Source organism: Clytia hemisphaerica, unplaced genomic scaffold, assembly GCF_902728285.1.
Source record: "Clytia hemisphaerica strain Z4C2 unplaced genomic scaffold, Clytia hemisphaerica genome assembly, whole genome shotgun sequence".
In the NCBI taxonomy this organism is placed as follows: domain Eukaryota; kingdom Metazoa; phylum Cnidaria; class Hydrozoa; order Leptothecata; family Clytiidae; genus Clytia; species Clytia hemisphaerica.
Window position 1 is genome coordinate 110,144 of NW_027104428.1, and position 19,049 is coordinate 129,192.

The following is a 19,049-nucleotide window of genomic DNA, read 5'->3' on the forward strand; positions in this document are numbered from 1 at the left end:
CTACACGACAAAGCTCAAAGAGTGATTTTGAAAAGGAATCGAAACCACGGTCCATGAAAGAAACAGAAATGATGCAAGTTGAACAAGTCTGGTTCGGAGACGCCGCAGTGAAAGGTGGTAATATCGAAAGTGCCGATATTAGAAAGGCTTCTGGTAACACACATTTAAATGGTGATGTAATAGTCTCTTTTATTCAAAACGTCTCAAAAGATTCAAAATTGGATGTATTCGTTTGTTCTACCGTTTTATTCTACCAATTTATTGTTGCTGGAAACTGGAAACCTGAATTAAAAAAAGTCCATGAAGAAGTCTGGCTGAAAGATTTGGTTTTGATCCCAATCCATCATAGAGTGGCATCAAATGTGCCAAACAATCCATCAAATCATTGGTCTATTGTTGGTGTTTACCCTAACAGAAAGGTTATATGCCATCTTGATTCAATTTTCAAGCACTCTTCTGAGATTCATTCAACCATAATCTCTTTTTTGAAGTCTAGCAAGTCTAATTTAGACAAAACTGAATGGAAGTTTTATTCACAGAAAGAAATTTACCAACAGAAAAATGGTTACGACTGTGGCGTCTTCACTTGTCTTCTATAAAAATTGAAACAGTCACATCCAGTTGTATCAGTTGTATACAACAACCAGAAATTAAATTTTATATCCTTTTTACTCAAAATAATTATTTCAGCTCAACGTCAAACAATTGAAGGGGAATGTCTAAATCCTATCGAACGAAAGCACACAAAAATGAATCATGATCCAACTCTAGGTGAATTTAATTTTTTTATTTTGAGGAAATTAAACTTAGCTCTAAATATTCTTAAGGTTTATACGTTGTATTTTTGGGAAATTCTACGATTTTTATACACTCGTTTTGGCTTATATATTCAAATTATACCACTCTTCAGCATCTTACCAACAGAACCAAGTCTATCACGAATCAAAGCATCCCTTAATTTTGCAGAAAGAAATGAGAACAAACTTAAATTATAAAAAAATTTGTATCACGAGAGTAACTTTTTCTATCTACTCCAATAAAAGTACTTCTGCTGGTGAACAGTTTCCTGTTATTTATCCATGATTTACTTTTTACAATATTTCCTTGTCACAGATTAGAAAAAGTTGCAAGGAAATCTCTTCTGTAGTTAATAAAAATACACTTACAGTTTAGCCACAGTCTGTCATTGTTGCCACTTTTGAAATAAAATTTGAGAAATTGATTCAATTAATTTGTATCCCAACATAGTAAAATTAAATAATAAAATTACGGTATTTGAATCTTCTTTAATTTTCCTTTGTTACATTCAGAACTACACGAGGGTTTAAATTCATCCGATACGATTCCGTATAACATATCGTCCTCAGAAGAACATGAAGATGAATCATGAACGTTCCAACTTGACTCTAATCTGCACATGTCTATGTAAGGTATATTTCCATTTTTAGCGAGTGGAATCCATTCTGATGTATTCTTCACTAAAAGTAAACCTGAACACGAGCTATTCAATAAATACCCTTTCTTTTAAACAACCCCTCGTATAAACGCCCCTTCTAAAAGTAAAAAGATGTGATCGAAAGTAAGTGATTTTGCGATGGCAATCGAGGGCGAGCCGAAGGTTCCTTTTTTTGCTATCTACCCGAAAGTGCGCCACTTGACTTTCTCCACTTGCCCTTGATTCTTCTCTTATTGCTGAGTATTTAGCATAGAATTAATTATCAAGTACCATTTTTCAAGTAATGGTAAGACCCGGCCAAATATTGAACCCACTACCTTAAATTCATATCATGTTTGTATTCTTTTCTTTTCCAGATATCAATGGAGAATGAACACTTCCTGTTGAAAATTTACGTGATTGTTAATGATTGTTAACTACCCTTTAAAAAGTTAGGATTGAAAGAGGAAAGAAGAAGGACACCAAGAATTTGCTTGAAATGGAAGGTAATAGATGAGGCTTGATGGGAATTGTAGCTTCCAGAATAGTAATGCTCTCCTTCGGTACAATTTTGAGTCTAGAACACTAAAATTAAGATTTTCGGTACTCTACCGAGGTGTCTTTAAAACGTGAGGCTGGGAAGGGAAATGGCGATAGAGACTTCATTTTTGCTTGAAATGAAAAGTAATAAATAAAACTTGATAGGAACCATAAATTCCGGAATAGTAATACTCTCTGACTTGCTTTTGGTGTTTAATGGAGTTAAAGAACTTTAACCTCTTACTTTCACTTGCATTTTGCACCATAGAAGGTTGCTATTGTGCAATTTAAACGATAGAAGGTTGCTACCGTGTATTTTGCACGATAGAAGGTTGCTACCGTGCATTTTGCACGATAGAACGGCGATTGAAGAGACGTGTATGGGAAAAAGATGATTTGATATTTGCACGCGTATTTACTTTGAGTGGGTGCAAACCAAATGGCAGATAGGAGCCACCGTAATATTCACATTATTTAGGTGGAGATGAGGATGAGTTTAGACATCTGATAAAAATTTTTTTTACCTCAATCTAATCCAACCCATATCTTCTGAATGTGCTTTCTCTCGTAGCTCCCTCTACAAAACTAATGGTTTCGTTTTAAATCCTCTGTAACGAGGTCCTGAGATTGTTACCCATTACACATTATCCATTCTTTTCACTCTTCTCACACCACCACGTAAATCCTTACTCTAAACGGGAATACAACTAACATCACAAAAAATTTTCCTCCTATCGAATGAGTTCCGCATATCGCCTCCAAAACGTGATATTGTAACTCTTCTGATTATCCAATCACACCACTCATCTAAATGATATCTATGTCATAATTCCTCAACCTAAAAGTCAACAACAAGCACCTCCCACTAACAATTAAGACTCACACTAGAGCACTACATAACCAGAAAATCACAAACCACAACCCAATCAAAGGAAAATCTAATCCTTTTATCAACCCACATAGTCCGGCGGCGAAAAGGGCTTTTTTGCATCAACCCTTACAAGTAGTAAATATGGGTTTTTATTTTATTTTCTCATTATATGGTCCCTTGGGACCCCAAAACCGGGTTTTGCCAAGCTGGCAAAGCTGGGGAAAATTTTTTATGGGGGCTTGAAGGGGGTGGGGTCATTTTAGCCTGGGGGTCCTTAGAAAGTCGATTTTTGAAGTTCTCATTTAGCTAAAACTGATTGTGCCATCAGATAGAGCTTGAAGAGTAGATCTCCAAAATGGGGTCATTTGTCACATTTGGCGGACTTAGTCCACTAAATGAGACAAATGACCCCATTTTGGAGATCTACATCTTACACCTTTACTTTACAAAATAGAGAAAGTTTTACAATAAACCAAGGAAAATGTCAAAATTTCTGAGATGAATTTTTTTTGCATACTTTCATGTGGGGCGAAAATAAAAAATGTAGTGTTTCTGGAAACCGGCCGGGTGAAAAAAAGAATTTTTTTGACTCGGCCGCAAACTTTCATTAGTAGTTAAAAATTAGTATTCAGGGCTTACTTCCTGCTGTTTGTACATAAAAGTTATCTTTTAGGTTCTATTTCAATGATCTTAAGTTATCAAAAATAGTAAAACCAAATTTTTCCGGCCGGCCACATGAGAGCTTTTTTCCTTCACCCGCATTCGAAACACTACATTCTTTTTATTTTTGCCTGAGTTATTGTTTTAATGTTAGAGTTTTTAATTATTCAATATGAAATCGTAAATAACAAAAGGTCTATTTACAAAATATAAATTTTTTTGAAATAAGGCACGACAAATTTTATTTATTGTTCTACAGGAAGGCCTTCCGAAAAATATGGGTCAGTCCTGGTTAGCAAGTCAGTATATAATAAAATTAAATCTCTGAAAATCTTTATTGATATTTATTGATGAATGATATTTGTGTCATTTATAAAATGTGGTTTAAGACTTTTGTCATGAATTTTTCCTAATTAATTAAACGCATGCGAAGGAAATTCATAATTCACGACAAAAGTTTTCCAAGTTTTAAACGCACGTTGAAAGAAATCTCTAAATTTATGACAAAATTATTCCACATTTTGAAGCGCATGTTGAAGAAAATCTCCAAATTCATAACAAAAGTATTCCATATTTTAAACGCATGCGAAGGAAAAGTTCATTTTTCACGACAAAAGTTTTCCACCAGTAAAACAAGAACCACAGAGTCTTCACTGGTCGCATTCGCAGGTTACTGTTCACTCCAGAATCCTCAAGACAAATGCGACAAAGTCCTATCATCCATATGTCTCAAATGATAAAAAGCATCATGAGGCCTTTGCTCAAATTTGTATCGAGAAGATGATTAAAAACATTCCAAAAGAATGTCTCGATAAGCCAATAATCATCGAATCTGACAATTGTACCAGCCAGTACAAATCGACCGTTCCCTTTTGGCTCATGCAAAACTTGTCTAATATATTAAACACTACTATCGTCAGAGTTTATGGCATCGCCGAACATGGAATAGGAGAGGTAGACATCGTAGAAGGTGTTGCAAAAACGTCAGTCCGTCGTGAAGTAGCCAATGGATCACTCTTTATTAGCCCTTTAACTGCCCATCCTTTTTTTCATACCTCGACCTATTTGCCGCGGCCTTAAAAGTAATTCTAATTTCTTTGCCGATGACGGCAAATACCGACATGAGCGTTTTCCATTTCTTTGCCAGATGTCGGCATTTGCCGACAAGATTTTTTTTCCGATATTGCCAATGTCGGCATATGCAGACAAGAATTTTTTTCCCTAAATTGCCAATGTCGGCATATACCGACAAAACATTTTTGACCCTAAAAGCTTGTTCTCATACCCTAAAAGTAAAAGTTTATGAAAAAATAATGAAGCACTCCCAAGGAACACATGTAGAAAATTTCAGATATATCGAACTATTTTTGGCGTCTCCGGGCCTTCTCAAAGTTTTAGCCTCGTTTTGGCACTAGAAACTCGCCCCATGCCCCTAAAATAAAGAATTTTTTTAAATTGATTTAGTAACAGCAAGGCATTTACCCAAGGAGTATGTGTACCAAATTTCAGTTAATTTGGATCATTTTTGATGTCTCTAGGCCTTCTCAAAGATTTAGCCTCGTTTTGGCGCTAGAAACTCGTCCCCAGGCCCCCAAAATAAAAATTTTCAAAAAATGATTAAACAAGTGTCCGGGTATTTACTCAAGAAACACATGTACCAAATTTCAGCCCATTTGGATCATTAGTGACGTCTCTAGGCACCTAAAACCGTAAATGACCCCCCGGGAATTCAATTTTTAAAAATGGTACCAAAGTTGTGCGATTCGAACGTTTTCTCAAATTGAGGATGATTTCAGAAAATAATGTATCACGTGTAAAGTCTTTCTGTATATGCTGAGAATCGATTCAGAGGTGCTGCAACCGAACATGGAAGATAAACAAGAAGAGATGGAAATTGAACCGAGAAAGTAAGTAAATCTTTTTATTTTTAATTAGCTATTACTTTTTTCTAATCAGCTCTATTACCTTAAAGGAAGAAATTTTGGCGGAAAGAAAATTTGGCGGATTTGGCAGATTTCACTGAAATCCGCCAAATTAAGTTCCCGCCAAAATTTTTTTTTTCCGCCATCCGCCAAATTAAATTCCCGCCAAATTAAACATTTTGAAAATATGATCTCTTTTAAGGTGTTTTTGCTATTTTTTCGCTGTTTTGACGCCATCTTAAGGTTAAATTTTTAAGCGACCGCCAAATTAAATTCCCGTCAAATTTAGTTTTTTCGTCCATCCGCCAAATTAAGGTAATTAAGCACTTTTTTTATAAGAACAAAAAGGGCTAAAATGGGCCAAAAAGGGGGAAAATGGGCCAAAAAATCGAGTTTTGTGGATTTAAATGAAAAATATCCATTTTTATGCAATTTTTCATGTAGAATTCGAAAATCGAATTCATTTTCTTCTAAAACATCGACATTGACCCTAAAAAAGGGGTTCCTTTCTACCTATTTTCAGGTAAAAAATAGCTTAACATTGTAAATGAAACTCTAATCAAATTATTCATGGTTCTTATGAGAAATAAGTGTACCCAAAGTGTACACACTTTGAGGATGACTTTAATGAATCGCTTCTGACAAAAATTGAAAATAATATACTGTACGGATGCTATCTGTGTTGTGTAGATAGTAGTGGATTTTTCGTGCTTTCATTGAGTGCCTTATTATATGTTTTCTCAGGTAAATTTAAACCAAACTTTGCTTTTTCCCTGTAGGGGTTTATTTTTCTTCTTTGTTAATAAAATTCTACTTTCATTCACGGATATTTTTTCCCTTTTTAGTGCCAAGATATACGCGAATCTTGCAATTCTATACAAAGACTCCAGTGAAGAAATGGATTCAAGCGATTCCGAACCGCCCATCCTACCAGAACGTGAAGAAGCTCTAAAAGAGACCGACACGGAAATGTCTGGTTCAGACTCAGATTCATCGGAATCAGACTCTTCGTCTTCGTCGGATGAGGAAAGATCTTCATTACCATCAAGAGGTCGTGGTCGAGCTCGAACCCGTGGTCCTGGAAGTCGTTACAGGAGTCGCGGTGCTAGAACGCGTGGTCCGGGTCGTGGTGTTGGACGTGGTCATGACCGACCGGGTGATGCTCATGGAAAGAAGGTTCCTCCCAGTCCATGGAAAAAATGGGAAGACGCTCCATTTCAGCTGGAACTACCGGAATTCGACCTTTACAGTGGCCCCACTGTGGAGGTTCCTGAAAAAGTCAGTGAGATTATCTTTTTATTTTTAACTGATGAGTTGATCCAACACATCGTGACACAAACCAATTTGTATGCTGATCAGTTCCTCAAACAGGCTCATATCACAGAACAATCCCGGGCCAATAGATGGAAAGAAGTGACCTCGAAAGACATTCTTAACTTTCTTGGCCTCACAATCTTAATGGGTATTCACTCGTTACCCACAATACCCGACTACTGGAGTAAAGACCCGCTTTACTTCAACCCAACGTTTCATGCGGTTATGTCGCGTAATCGCTACCAATTAATAGCGAAATTCATTCACTTCAATGATAATTCTAAATACGACTCAAAGGACCCCAAAAGAGATAGACTCTACAAAGTTCGGCCCTTGCTTGATTATTTGGTGGCCAAATTTCAGGAATTGTATCTGCCATCACGAGATATAAGTATAGACGAACAATTGCTTTTGCACAAGGGGAACCTTTGCAAAAATTAGTTCCCGCCAAAATTAAATTTTTTTAAGATCTTTGCTGCTCGCCAAAATTAGTTCCCGCCAAAATAAGTTCCCTTAAGGTAATTACACAGTAACATATTTTATCCATGGATCGCGGATTGCATCTTAAATTGTTAGATGGTGCACCTTAGATTACACCAGCTAAACTGGTGCTATGTCATAGTTTTGTCTCGTAGACCTTTTTTCAGGACGTTGTGTTGAATAATTTTTAAAAAACTCCAGCTTAAAAAAATTTCCACGTTAATGAGTAATTATTACGAGTGAGTGTGTGTTAATTTTTTCTCTGATGCGGGAGTTTTTAGTTATTCAACATAGCATCCTGATTAAAAAACGTCCATTAACATGGCTTCTCATTATTGTTAGAATGTTAGAATGTTAGAAAATTCAAGATAACTTTATTTATTGTTTTATTTGTTTCAGAAGATGGATAAGGAATCAAAGTCAATTATACAACCAGCTTGTTGCGGCTTTATGAGAGTTGTTTTGTATCAGCTTAGCACAAAAAAATTTTGTCGTGGAGTAGCCAGTAATATTGAGAAGAGTGGATGCTTAAAGTCAAGTTTCACTACGTTTTGTTTTCTGTTTGGTGGTTGTAAGAATTTTGATGTTGATTATGAGTGGTACCGTAAGAACATTGTGAAGGCTAAAAACACAATATTCAAAATCTCACAGAATTCTAAGGCAACTAAAGAAAAATTGCTGTCATCTTTTGGAGATGGAATTTGATGTCTGCAAAAGAAAAGGAAAAACATGTAATGTTTAACTGCACTGAGTGTAAGAAAAACCACAAAGATGCATTGAAGTTGTTTCCAGTCAACGGCAAAAATCATGTAGCTAAGTCAAAAGCAGTAAAAGCAGGTTTGTTTAAACAAAGTAAGGATATTGGTAAAGAGGTGGCTGGTCAAATGGTGAAACAGCTTGACAAAGGTTTTATCAGCAAGCAAGAAAAAAGACATAGCAAAGAGAGAAGCTAAGATAGACATTGAGAATCAGTGGAAAGAAACTTCGATATTAAGGTTTGAATTATTGGTATATTCTTTGCCAATAGAATATTAGATTGCAGTAAAAAAGGTTTCACTTGACATACAATTCAATCTTTATATTAGTTTTTAACATGTATTGAAATACCAGATGTTTTTGAAATCTTGATCTAGCTTTTCTTACTCATGCTATACTCTTAGTGAAATCTGAAAAGGCAAAACATACAAATATTCAAATAGGTTCATTCCTAGATTTCATATTATAGAACATTTGGTGGAATCACATCGCTCAAATCTAGTGACAAAATGTTTTGAAAGTTTTGATGAAGCCTTAGAACGAACACAGAAAGAAACCAGGACGATTGAGCTTGGCTTGAAGCGACCAAAAGATCATGTTGGTAGACTTGCATCTGATATGTGTCACTGGGATCAATGTTATGAAGCGGTAAAACAAACTAAAATTAACTAAAGGACATCTATAGTGTACCAAAAATTAAGGATGAATTTGAAATTTGTTATCTTATACAATGGAATTCTAGACTATGTCGTAATAAGGACAACCTGGTGAAGAGAGTTCTTCTATCATACTGTAATGAGTTTTATACTTGACATTTTCAGCGCAGGTTAAGTTGGGTGATGTATCTATCTTGAAGACATATTTCAACATCAAGATACAAAGGGTTGTTGGTCCTAAAAAGGGTGGTCGGATTACTACAGTGACCCTTAGCAAAAACACAAAACGCAAAGATTCTTATTAAAAACTAAGATTCTTAGTAAAAATCATAGATCCTAGTAGCAAAAACACAAAGACTCCTATCAAAAACACAAAGATTCTTAGCAAAAACAAAGATTCATTGACCCTTATTAGATTACCCCAACTATTGTTCCCTTGTCTTGCAAGGCTTTTAAGAATGGTAGATCCGAGTATATTATAAAACTCAAGAATAATTTCACATCAATTTTACTTAATAGTTTTGTAAAATACCCCTTGGTGCAATTGTGAACCTGACTGATTTGGGAAGAGACCATGAACTGAGGACTAAACAAGGTACATACTTTTTTTTGCAATGCTGTAATGTCGTGTCGTGTGAATGATGATGTAATGGGGCAAATGAAAATGATAATGATATATTTTTCTTTGCTCCTTCAGATATCTTTCCTGGAAATGCTGGGCAGGTGATTCGAAAGTTTTTGGAGGAGGAGAAAGGTGTCAATTTAGACCACTATCGGATTCTTGGTGATGGGCGATATATGAGAAAAGCAAAGAAAAGGTTTGTTTGTACACATCATCCTTGTTAAAGGTTTTATTTTTATATTTAAGCGTTCCCGTTCCCGTTTCATATCATACAGTCATATTTCACATTAGGACAGTGTCTCCCTTTTTTTCATTGTGCTGATATAAGCAAAAAATATTTTTCTTTTCCTCTTTCTGACTGATCTTGCTCCACATCAAAACAAGAGCAGTGCTCATATCCCGAAGAGTAGGAGTTTTACGCTCGAAACGAAGGAAGATATGACGTAGCCTAATAAGTGTTAAACCAGATCAAAAAGATTTATTTTGCTTTTGCTTATTAGATTCACCGGCTCAAAAATCACAATACCCACTGAAGAATCTTCTTTGGACTTAAAGAAACGACTAACACAACTAATTCTGGATGTAAGAAGTTTTTACATTAGAATTTTTAGACTCGCCCTGAGGTTTAAAATTTATTCTCAACTTCAGTTGAACTAGAATCATTTTTTGAAATTTTTTGATTTTTGACAAAGACGATGCTAAAAGTTTGGGGCAGCCTGGGAGACCTCAAAACTGTCGAATTCGGCTCAAATTTGGCAAATATGTTCCTTGAGTGAAAATCTTGAGGTGTTTTTTTCATTTTTCATTTTTTTTTTATTTTCAAGGCACTAATATTTTCATTATTTTTGTTACATTCGGACCTATCAATTATTTTAAACCACTCAAGTTCGATTATCTACAAAATATCAAGGCTAAAAGGCCGGAAAATTTTTTAAATTTTTTATCTTACTTTTTAGGGCGTTTACACACTCGGCGAATCCATTGTGCCTCAAACATATGAGTGTCTTTATTTGGACGGAGAAAAAATCAAAGTCAAAAGCTATGAAGTTTCTGGTAAGTAGAATTTTAATGGTTTATTGTCTTCCTTTATTTTATAATTTTTAATATCAATTTTAGAAGATCAGTCATTTCCCTGGACTACGCCAAAGTGGTATGTATTGTTTAAATCTTAGTTACAGGTTGAAGACTCAATGACTCAAGAATCTTATTTACTTTATTACTCTAATTATTTAATAATAAATTTATCTTCAGGTAGGAAGTTTTCAATCGAATACGTAAAAGATAAGATGTTCAAGAATCAGAAACACTTGTTGCGATTGAAGCCTGATTCCTTCTACGAGAACATCACTGAAGAAACCTTGGCATCGGAACTTGCTCGTATTGGAGAAAACTGCGACGTGGAGAAATTAAAGTAATATTCTTAATTTAATTTTTAGTTTATATTTGAAAATTATCCGAGAGGCGTCAGTTTCATTCTTCGACTTCGAAAACCCGAGTATACGGGGTTCCCGAGATTATATTTCTAAGCACGGAAACGAGGCTGAGATTGATAAACAAAGATTCAAAATGGCGGACCAAGCGAAAGATGTGCAGCAAGCTGATAATGTTTATAACTTTTTGGTTAATAATGTTGATGTAAACATAGACATTTTTCTCGAAAATACAGTAAAAGATGGAATCATTATACCGTGGAGTAAATCTCTTGAGCATTTACCTCTTTTTACAATGAAAGAAATAGAAATTTACAGACTAAAAAGTGGAAAAAATGGAAAATCTATAATCAAAACAAGAGACAGGGGACGCAAGCCTCGTTTCCATGTTGCGGGAAATAATCTCGGGAACCCCGTATTTACCCTTGTAAATGTTAAATTAGCAACTTGTTTGAAGGAGAATCTTTAAAGATATACTTAAATCAGGCTTTACTTATCAATATCGTATTTTTCTGTTAACAGATATTATCAACGGCACCGCACAATAGCATGCTGGCATGATACGTCCGGTATCACAAATGCTTCTCACTTTCTTGTGCTTTTCGCAACGATATACGACCCAGCAATCTTTTACACGGATGAAGAGTTTTTTGAAATCGCAGGTAATATTTTAAAGTTATGTTATAATTTATAAATTATTTTTTCAATTTATTATGTGCTTCACACTGCACTAATAAATGAAATACATAATTTAAATAATATACTCAAATTGAACGTTCTATTTAATTTTCACAACCCCTGTCCCCTTTTTCAAATTTTGCGGCTTTAGTCTGCAAGAAAAAGAATGTGTTAAAAAAGTTTTACAAAAATGCCAAATTCGTGCTTAGCGTATATATTGCGTATGCTAGATTTAGACTGGGGTTACATCCTAAAGAATAACCATTTGATTTCGAAAAAACGTATTTGACCTAGTTAGCACTTTTCATCGTATCTGTGAGTGACAGCAGAGAATTTAGGAGTGAGCATGGGCTTATCATCGGAATTCGAAGTGATAAACCCAAGTTGACTTAACTCGCGCTTATAGTCGGAATCCGAGGGGCTTATATCTACATTTGATTAAATAAAACACGAATTTGATCTAGTTTGCACTTTTCATTGTATCTGTGAGTGACAGCAGAGAATTTAGGAGTGAGCATGGGCTTATCATCGGAATTCGAAGCGATAAACCCAAGTTGACTTAACTTGCACTTAAAGTCAGAATCCGAGGGGCTTATATCTACATTTGATTTTGAAAAAACGAATTTGACCTAGTTCGCACTTTTATTGGGGGAAATGACCAATTGGGTGACAATAAAGAATTGAGGAGAGTGAGCATGGGCTTATCATCGGAATTCGAAGTGATAGACCCAAGTTGAATTGCGCTTAAAATCGGAATCCGAGGTTCTTATCTTCATTTGATTTTGAAAAAAAATAAAAAAACAAATTTGACCTGGTTCGCACCTTTCATTGGGGGTAATCACCAATTGGGTGACGGTAAAGAATTGAGGATGAGAGAGTGAGCATGGGCTTATCATCGGAATTTGAGCTGCTAAGCCCAAGTTGACTTAACTTGCGCTTAAAATCGGAATCCGATGGGCTAATCTTCATTTGATTTTGAAAAAAACTAAAAACCAAATTTGACCTAGTTCGCACTTTCATTGGGCGTAATGCCCAATTGAGTGACAGTAAAGAATTGAGGATGAGAGCGAGCATGGGCTAATCATAGGAATTTAAACTGCTAAGCCAAAGTTGACTTAACTTGCGCTTAAAATCGGAATCCGAGGGGCTAATCTTCATTTGATTTTTTGAAAAAACGAATTTGACCTAGTTTGCACTTTTCATCGTATCTATGAGTGACAGCAGAGAATTGAGGAGTTATCAGAGCGTTTTTTGGTTACTTTAAAGATCCATAATTTTGGCGAATGGCATTCATTTTTATTTTTTCTTCTTTGTTTGATAAGGATTTTGGGTTACACGCTTTTTTTTTTATAAGAATAGTGTACTTTGGTTGAGGGTAAGCATTGCTCTTATTTTTCTATTGTTCTAAACAATAGGCCTATTGTTTTAGACCCGAAATCTCACCCTGATATTCTTATAGAAGTTATTCTTATAAAAGAAAAAGCGTGTATTTCAAAGGTCCAAGAAGAAATTAAATTTTGCGAGGCTGCAAGAACAAATCGTTTCAAGACTCGTCCTTAAAAAACTCCTAGGAGGAGTAATCTAAACTATAAAGGCTTCTTTCAAATCACAGATAATTTATCACGTTTTATTTTATTTGGATTTCAATAGGCTACCGTGCGAATGTACAGGCAATGGTGGAAAAACCAGTACCATATATCTTGGCAAGGTGTCCAGCGAACGCGTTGCAACTGTGTTATGGCGATGTCCGGCTAGAGGACTACATCAAAATTAACACCAAACTTTATGAGGTTACCCCTCAAATAAAAATCCAAGACGAAATAAGATTTTTCAAAGGTAACAATTGCCTTATAATAGATAGAAGATTAACCACTGGTAGTCTGCCTTTTTATCAAAATAAAATACTCGACGGCTTTCATTAACTAAAAGTAGGTGATGGGAAATTCTTCGCCGAACGAATTGATTAGAAACACTTATAATTTTTCCACGACATATGACAGAGAATTGGGGTGAAATTTTTAATACTAATTGCTCCGTTTTGCAGGTGACGCACCCGCGAGTCAACTTTAGGCGGGACAACAAAAGGGTGGCAATTTTCCTTGTTGGCACTGTCCAATCAAAATGACGAGAGGTCGTGATCTGGCATACGTCCTCAATTGCGAACGACAAAGTTTACAAGATCGGATTGACAAATTAAAATCAACAAAGTGAGTTATTATTTTGCTAGCAATGTTCACAAAAATAATTACATTTTAGTTAAGTTTGCTTGAATATAATGAAGTGTGAGCAACTCAACTAAATCTTGTAAGGAATGTACTTGAATCGGATTAAATTGGGCAAGCGAAAAAATAGTTTCTCATCCAAAACGCGTCGTAATCACGACGACGGATTGTATCTAGTGGTTTTCTTGTTTTGAAGAATTATATTTTTTGAAAGCGTGCTTTAATTTCCCACCCTGAGTCTTGTCTAAGGAAGTATAAGCCCGAAGGCAATCTCCTTGGTAGGATTTGAAGCCAACAAAAGTTGCGCGGCCTTGAGCGGCTCGCCTGGTTTTTACACAAATGACAGATTGAAACTAAAATTTACTGCTAAATTTCGAAAAAAATATCAATTGTAAACAAAGGAATTGCTAGATTCAATCTGTCGTCAAAAATGCAGCGCATTTTTTAAGGCTTCACTTTTGCCAGAGAAAGGTTAGAGATTGAACTCTAGCCCTTTGGGCTTTAAACTCAACGGTCTCGTCTCTAGCTCTTCGGGATTAAAACTTAATGCTGAATACAGCTGAAAAATAGCCATTTTTGCCACAAATGGAGATTTTGGACTGGTTTCTCAGCCCATAAAATGGACCTTAATTCGCGAAATCGCAAAATTTAATCTCGCGAAAGTTAATCCGATTAAAGTAAATTTTCAAAGCAAATTGCAAAAACGGGTTGTTACGGCCCAATGCTAAAAGGAATCTAAAATCTTTCAATCAATCAAAATTTCTCTTTAATCCGGGATATAATTTTTGAGGCAAGATGGCGGTAGGCGTATTTCAACGTTATTAAAAGTTAAAAAAGGGAAGTACACAAGGAATAAAAATACATTTTATTTTATTTTTCCCTAACTTCAGTTACGGTCAAAATGCAATCATTAAACATGTTGTAAATCCCTCGGACAAAATCAGCAAGCCAGAAATCGTCGGCGTGTTACACGAACTTGGTGCTGATTTTAGAGATGGTGAGAAGAAAGCCGATTTGAAGGCCAAATTCGACAACGAGATGATCGGAATCCATCACGTTCCAGCAGTGCTGTACAATTCGGCTCAAAGAGATATGAGCAAAACGGGACTTGAATCATACGAGATACTACCGGTAGAGCCACTCCACAGGAAGTTCGACGTCTAAACAAAGGATCAGCTCTGATTAAATCGAACTCTGGCAAAAAATACGAGGTACATTGGTCGGGACATAGTAACAAACGAACCCATGGTGTTGGTATTGTTTTTAAAGTAGACTCGTCGATAGAAATTGTTGAAGTAATACCAGTAGATGCTCGAATTATTGTTGTTGATGCAATCGTCCGTAGCTGCTCATTGAAAATAATAAACTGTTACGCTCCTACAGAGGAAAGCACCGAGTCGTCAAAGAATTTGTTTTATAGAACATTGAATAAACAAATTAAATCATTGAAAAAGAACCAAAAACTGATTTACATTGGAGATTTCAACGCTTCTACATCTGGCGCTTGGTCGAACACTTCGTTACGAGAAGGAAGTATAATTAACGATTTGATTGTTAATGACAATGGAGAACGATTCCACGAATTCTTTGAACTGAATAAATTGTCTGTATTGAATACTTGGTTTACGCATAAAAATTGCAGACGAATTACGTGGCACTCCCCAGATGGAAAGACGAAAAAGGTATACGATTTTATCCTCTGTGCAAGTTGGTTACGTAAATATGTTACAAACTGTCGCGTGTTTAACTCTTTCGACTTTGATAGCGACCACCGTCTTGTTGTTGCACACCTTTGTACACCAACATCAAAGAAAGCAAGATACATCAACCGAACCCATACCAAACGTCAAAAGAGAATCGATTTCGAAGCAGTCACCCCAGCAATGACTGGACTTTTCAAAGATGATGTCTCACGTAGCTTAACTCTAATGACGTTCTTAACTCAGAGTCGAACGATTTTCTAAACGAAAAACTTGTAAACACGATCAAAGAATCTGCCAATATCTACTTTCCTACAATGACATCTGAATCTCAACCACCTCCATGGAAAACAGATGCCAAACTCCAAGAACTTTTCCAAACAAAATCTGAGCTTTCATCTAAAAATGTTAATCCTGAGGATATCAAGCGAATCCGTAAAAAGATTCGACTACGAGCTCGTCATCTCAAAAACGAACACTTCAGGCTTGAAGCTGAGAAAATGAACACTTTTGTTATTAACAAGCAGATCGAAAAGCTATTCCATCGTGCCAAAAGACAGGAAACTACCCTCAAACCAACAAACAATGCTTGCCCAACCGATAAACTCTTAGAACACTTTAAGAAACATTTCAACCCTACTGACCCATCAATTGATACGTCACCTGAGGAAATTAATCAGACACCGAAATTTGTTAAGGAACTTCGAAAAATTTCTGACAGTACTGTCATCAACGACCTCCCACCTACAGCCGATGAAATAGAAAAACACATCCGTCTCCTCAAAAATAATAAAGCAAGCAATGACGTTGAAGCAGAGCTACTGAAGAAATGTTCACATCCGATAATGATTCAAGTAATCCAAAGAATCACCAACAACTTGTGGGAAAATCTAGATTTACCGAACGCTTGGGGTAACTCCCATCTGAGAACACTCTGGAAAGGAAAAGGCTCAAAAAAGGACGCATCAAAGTATCGGGGTCTTAGTATCGGATCTACTATCTGTAAGCTCGTTGTCAATATCATCTTATTCCGACTCCGCGACTGGTACGAATGTCAACTAACCGACGAACAGAACGGGTTCCGTCCAAACCGTGGCACTACTGATGGGATTTACACAGTAAAGAGAATACACCAAATCAGTCATCGAAAACAACAGCCGTTGTATCTATTATTTGTCGATCTCTCAGCCGCCTTCGATCATATACCCCGTAAATGGCTGTTTGATACAATTTGTCTTCGTTTCACCGACAAAAAGTCACCGATTATGATCAAGATATTGGAAAAACTTTATCAACACACCTCTCTAACCTAATTATTCCAAACATCTTCTGGAGTCCGCCAGGGTGGGCCAGAAAGCCCGTTTTTGTTCAACTTATATCTCGATTTCGTCATGCGTCTGATACTCGAGAAATCACACTTAAATGATGATATCAAGTTCTTTGATCACAAATACCAAATCAGCACTAGCTCTCTTTCGCGAGCAGAGAGATTATCGACTCGTAAAAAGAACATTAATCTCTCAAACTTATCAATATTACCCTGGAGCGGTTACGCCGACGATTTAGTCTTATTCTTGAAAGATCAAGAGAGTTTACAAATTGCAACAATTCTTCTTGATAATGTTTTCGTCAAGTTCGGTCTATCTGTCAATGCTCAAAAGACAGAGACGATGATTCTCAATTATCCAGTAGATTCTCCATATCCAAACTCAATTGTCAAATTAAACGAATGCCATCTAGCCAATGTTTCTGAATTCAAATACCTGGGAGCCTATCTCGATTGTAACCAGCCGAACACTGGTGAAAAGGAGATAAACCACCGCATCCAGCTTGCTAACACTAAATTTCAACAAATGTCAAATTTAATTCAGAATTTTCGAATTAATCTGAAAACTCGCATACTTTTCCTGAACAGCTTTGTGCGAAGTAGGCTAGTATACGCCTGTCAGAACTGGAATCTGACCCAAAAACAATTTGACCGTTTGGATGTTGTGTATCGAAAACTCCTCCGTCGAATGATTCGTGGTGGATTCAGATTTGTGAATCCGGATGCTAATGACTATCGATATGCAATTAACAACAATCAACTTCATAATATATGTGGAACATCTGATGTTAGCTTCTTTATAAAATCTCAGCAACATCATTACGTTAGTCATATTATTCGTATGCCAGTAACACGAACTGTCAAATTACTAACTTTCAATAACGATCACTACACTAAAAGAGGTCGGCCAACGAAATCGTTACTTGACCAAGCTATGGAGTTTAAAAATGTTTCATTAAACCAATATTTTACTCTTGCCTTAAGCAAGAAAAAATAATTTTGAATTTTTTTTTCTTTTTTGATAGCTCGACATATAGTCGTAACTCTCTGAAGTGAATAGGCCTCATTGGCGAGAGTCATGACTCTATGTCCAACCTTACCCAGTAATGGGTGGTTGTAAATAAATTATTATTATTATACTCCACACAATAGCAGGACATATCAAGAACTTATACCAGGAAATCCCAGCTCATCTAAACCAGAAAGAAAAAGGCATATTTGAAGATGCAGTTGATATATCTTTTAAGGGAGAAATAAAAAAGGCCGCCGATTATAGAAAGAGCCTTGTAAATATAATAAACTATATGCAAAGAAAAATTGAGCCCCGCTACGTAGAGCTGCTGGATCAGATGAGCGAAATCTAAGAAATTGTGTACGGCGAAGAATCGAAGAGGTCTTCAAAACGAATTTTGAGATTACATAACCTCACCTTTCTCCATGCATTATGTTTGGTCGACATGACACTTGGGCATAGAAATCGAAATCTTCACCGCCGCCGCCGCCGGCAATCGCGGATCGCCTCCGGAACTTCGCAAATATCGCATTCATTTTAAATAGAATCAAAATCTTCGCTGCTACCGGTAGCACTCGCGGATATTCTGCGGAACTTCGTAAACTTTTGAACATCGATTTATTCAAAGGATTTTTTTCAGTTTATTCATGGACTTGATAGTCCAGGAAAAAATGGCCAAAAACCCACCTTGAACGGAACTTTGTGAACCATGGTTTTTTAGCTTCCTATGTACCTATAGATCACGGTTTGGGATGGTTTTCAGGCTGAATAGGTGATAAACCCTAAAATTTGACCTAAAACGGGGTCTTTTGCTCAATCAAGGGTCCCCCCTTTACTAGCCGATTTTTCAAAGTGCTCAAATGAACGAACTTTTGTGCTAATCTGATAGAGCTCGAAGTGCTGAGCAAGAAAATGGGGTCAAATGCTTGGTTTTGAACATCTGTTGCGGAGCTAGGGCCTGCCAAAGTCGTCAAAATGGCCATTTTAGCCCTTTTTCTGCTGACGTCAGCATTTTTCCTTCGAATTTTTAGGCATTTCTGACACTTTCGCTGGATAGCCCTGAAAGAGTACTTCAAGAAAATGGTATGGTTTGTTGGGTTACAAATTGTAGATCTCGAGATAATTCCATTTATAGATCTTACAAATCCCATAAAAAGTGCTGAGTCAGCAAAAAATTGCACTTTTCAAAGAACTTCCAACTGAATTATCAATAAAAAATTCAACTGAAAAACCTTCCATAAACATGTCTTCTTTATATGAATATTTGAGATCTTTACTCAAAATATAATTGATAACATATGAAGCAATTAGCTGACTTTAAGTTGCTTTTCAAGTCTTTTGTTTGATGCATGATCTATCAGTTTTAAAAATAACAACCTTTTACCGTAACTCATTTTTCTGGTGGCATATTTGAAAGGATTTAA

General features: G+C 36.1%; 3 protein-coding genes and 3 long non-coding RNA genes across 6 annotated transcripts; all 6 read left to right on the top strand.

The window, feature by feature from the left end:
- The first annotated feature begins 5,372 nt into the window (after positions 1-5,372).
- On the top strand, positions 5,373-7,183 carry LOC136820506 (piggyBac transposable element-derived protein 5-like). Its single transcript, XM_067076694.1, has 2 exons — positions 5,373-5,413; positions 6,274-7,183. Exons 1-2 carry the CDS (start codon positions 5,373-5,375, stop codon positions 7,181-7,183), a joined length of 951 nt encoding a protein of 316 aa, XP_066932795.1.
- A 1,413-nt stretch (positions 7,184-8,596) lies between these two features.
- LOC136820494 (uncharacterized) lies at positions 8,597-9,422 on the top strand. The gene is made up of 3 exons (XR_010848598.1): positions 8,597-8,626; positions 9,154-9,229; positions 9,332-9,422. It is a non-coding gene; the product is annotated as an uncharacterized lncRNA (long non-coding RNA).
- A 339-nt stretch (positions 9,423-9,761) lies between these two features.
- On the top strand, positions 9,762-10,575 carry LOC136820495 (uncharacterized). The gene is made up of 3 exons (XR_010848599.1): positions 9,762-9,838; positions 10,213-10,309; positions 10,508-10,575. It is a non-coding gene; the product is annotated as an uncharacterized lncRNA (long non-coding RNA).
- Positions 10,576-10,630: 55 nt separating this feature from the next.
- Positions 10,631-13,133, top strand: LOC136820496 (uncharacterized). The gene is made up of 3 exons (XR_010848600.1): positions 10,631-10,667; positions 11,209-11,348; positions 13,015-13,133. It is a non-coding gene; the product is annotated as an uncharacterized lncRNA (long non-coding RNA).
- Positions 13,134-15,603: 2,470 nt separating this feature from the next.
- LOC136820507 (uncharacterized) lies at positions 15,604-16,599 on the top strand. Its single transcript, XM_067076695.1, has one exon. The coding sequence runs from the start codon at positions 15,604-15,606 to the stop codon at positions 16,597-16,599; it is 996 nt and encodes a 331-aa protein (XP_066932796.1).
- Positions 16,600-16,677: 78 nt separating this feature from the next.
- On the top strand, positions 16,678-17,610 carry LOC136820508 (uncharacterized). Its single transcript, XM_067076696.1, has one exon. The coding sequence runs from the start codon at positions 16,678-16,680 to the stop codon at positions 17,608-17,610; it is 933 nt and encodes a 310-aa protein (XP_066932797.1).
- Positions 17,611-19,049: the final 1,439 nt, after the last annotated feature.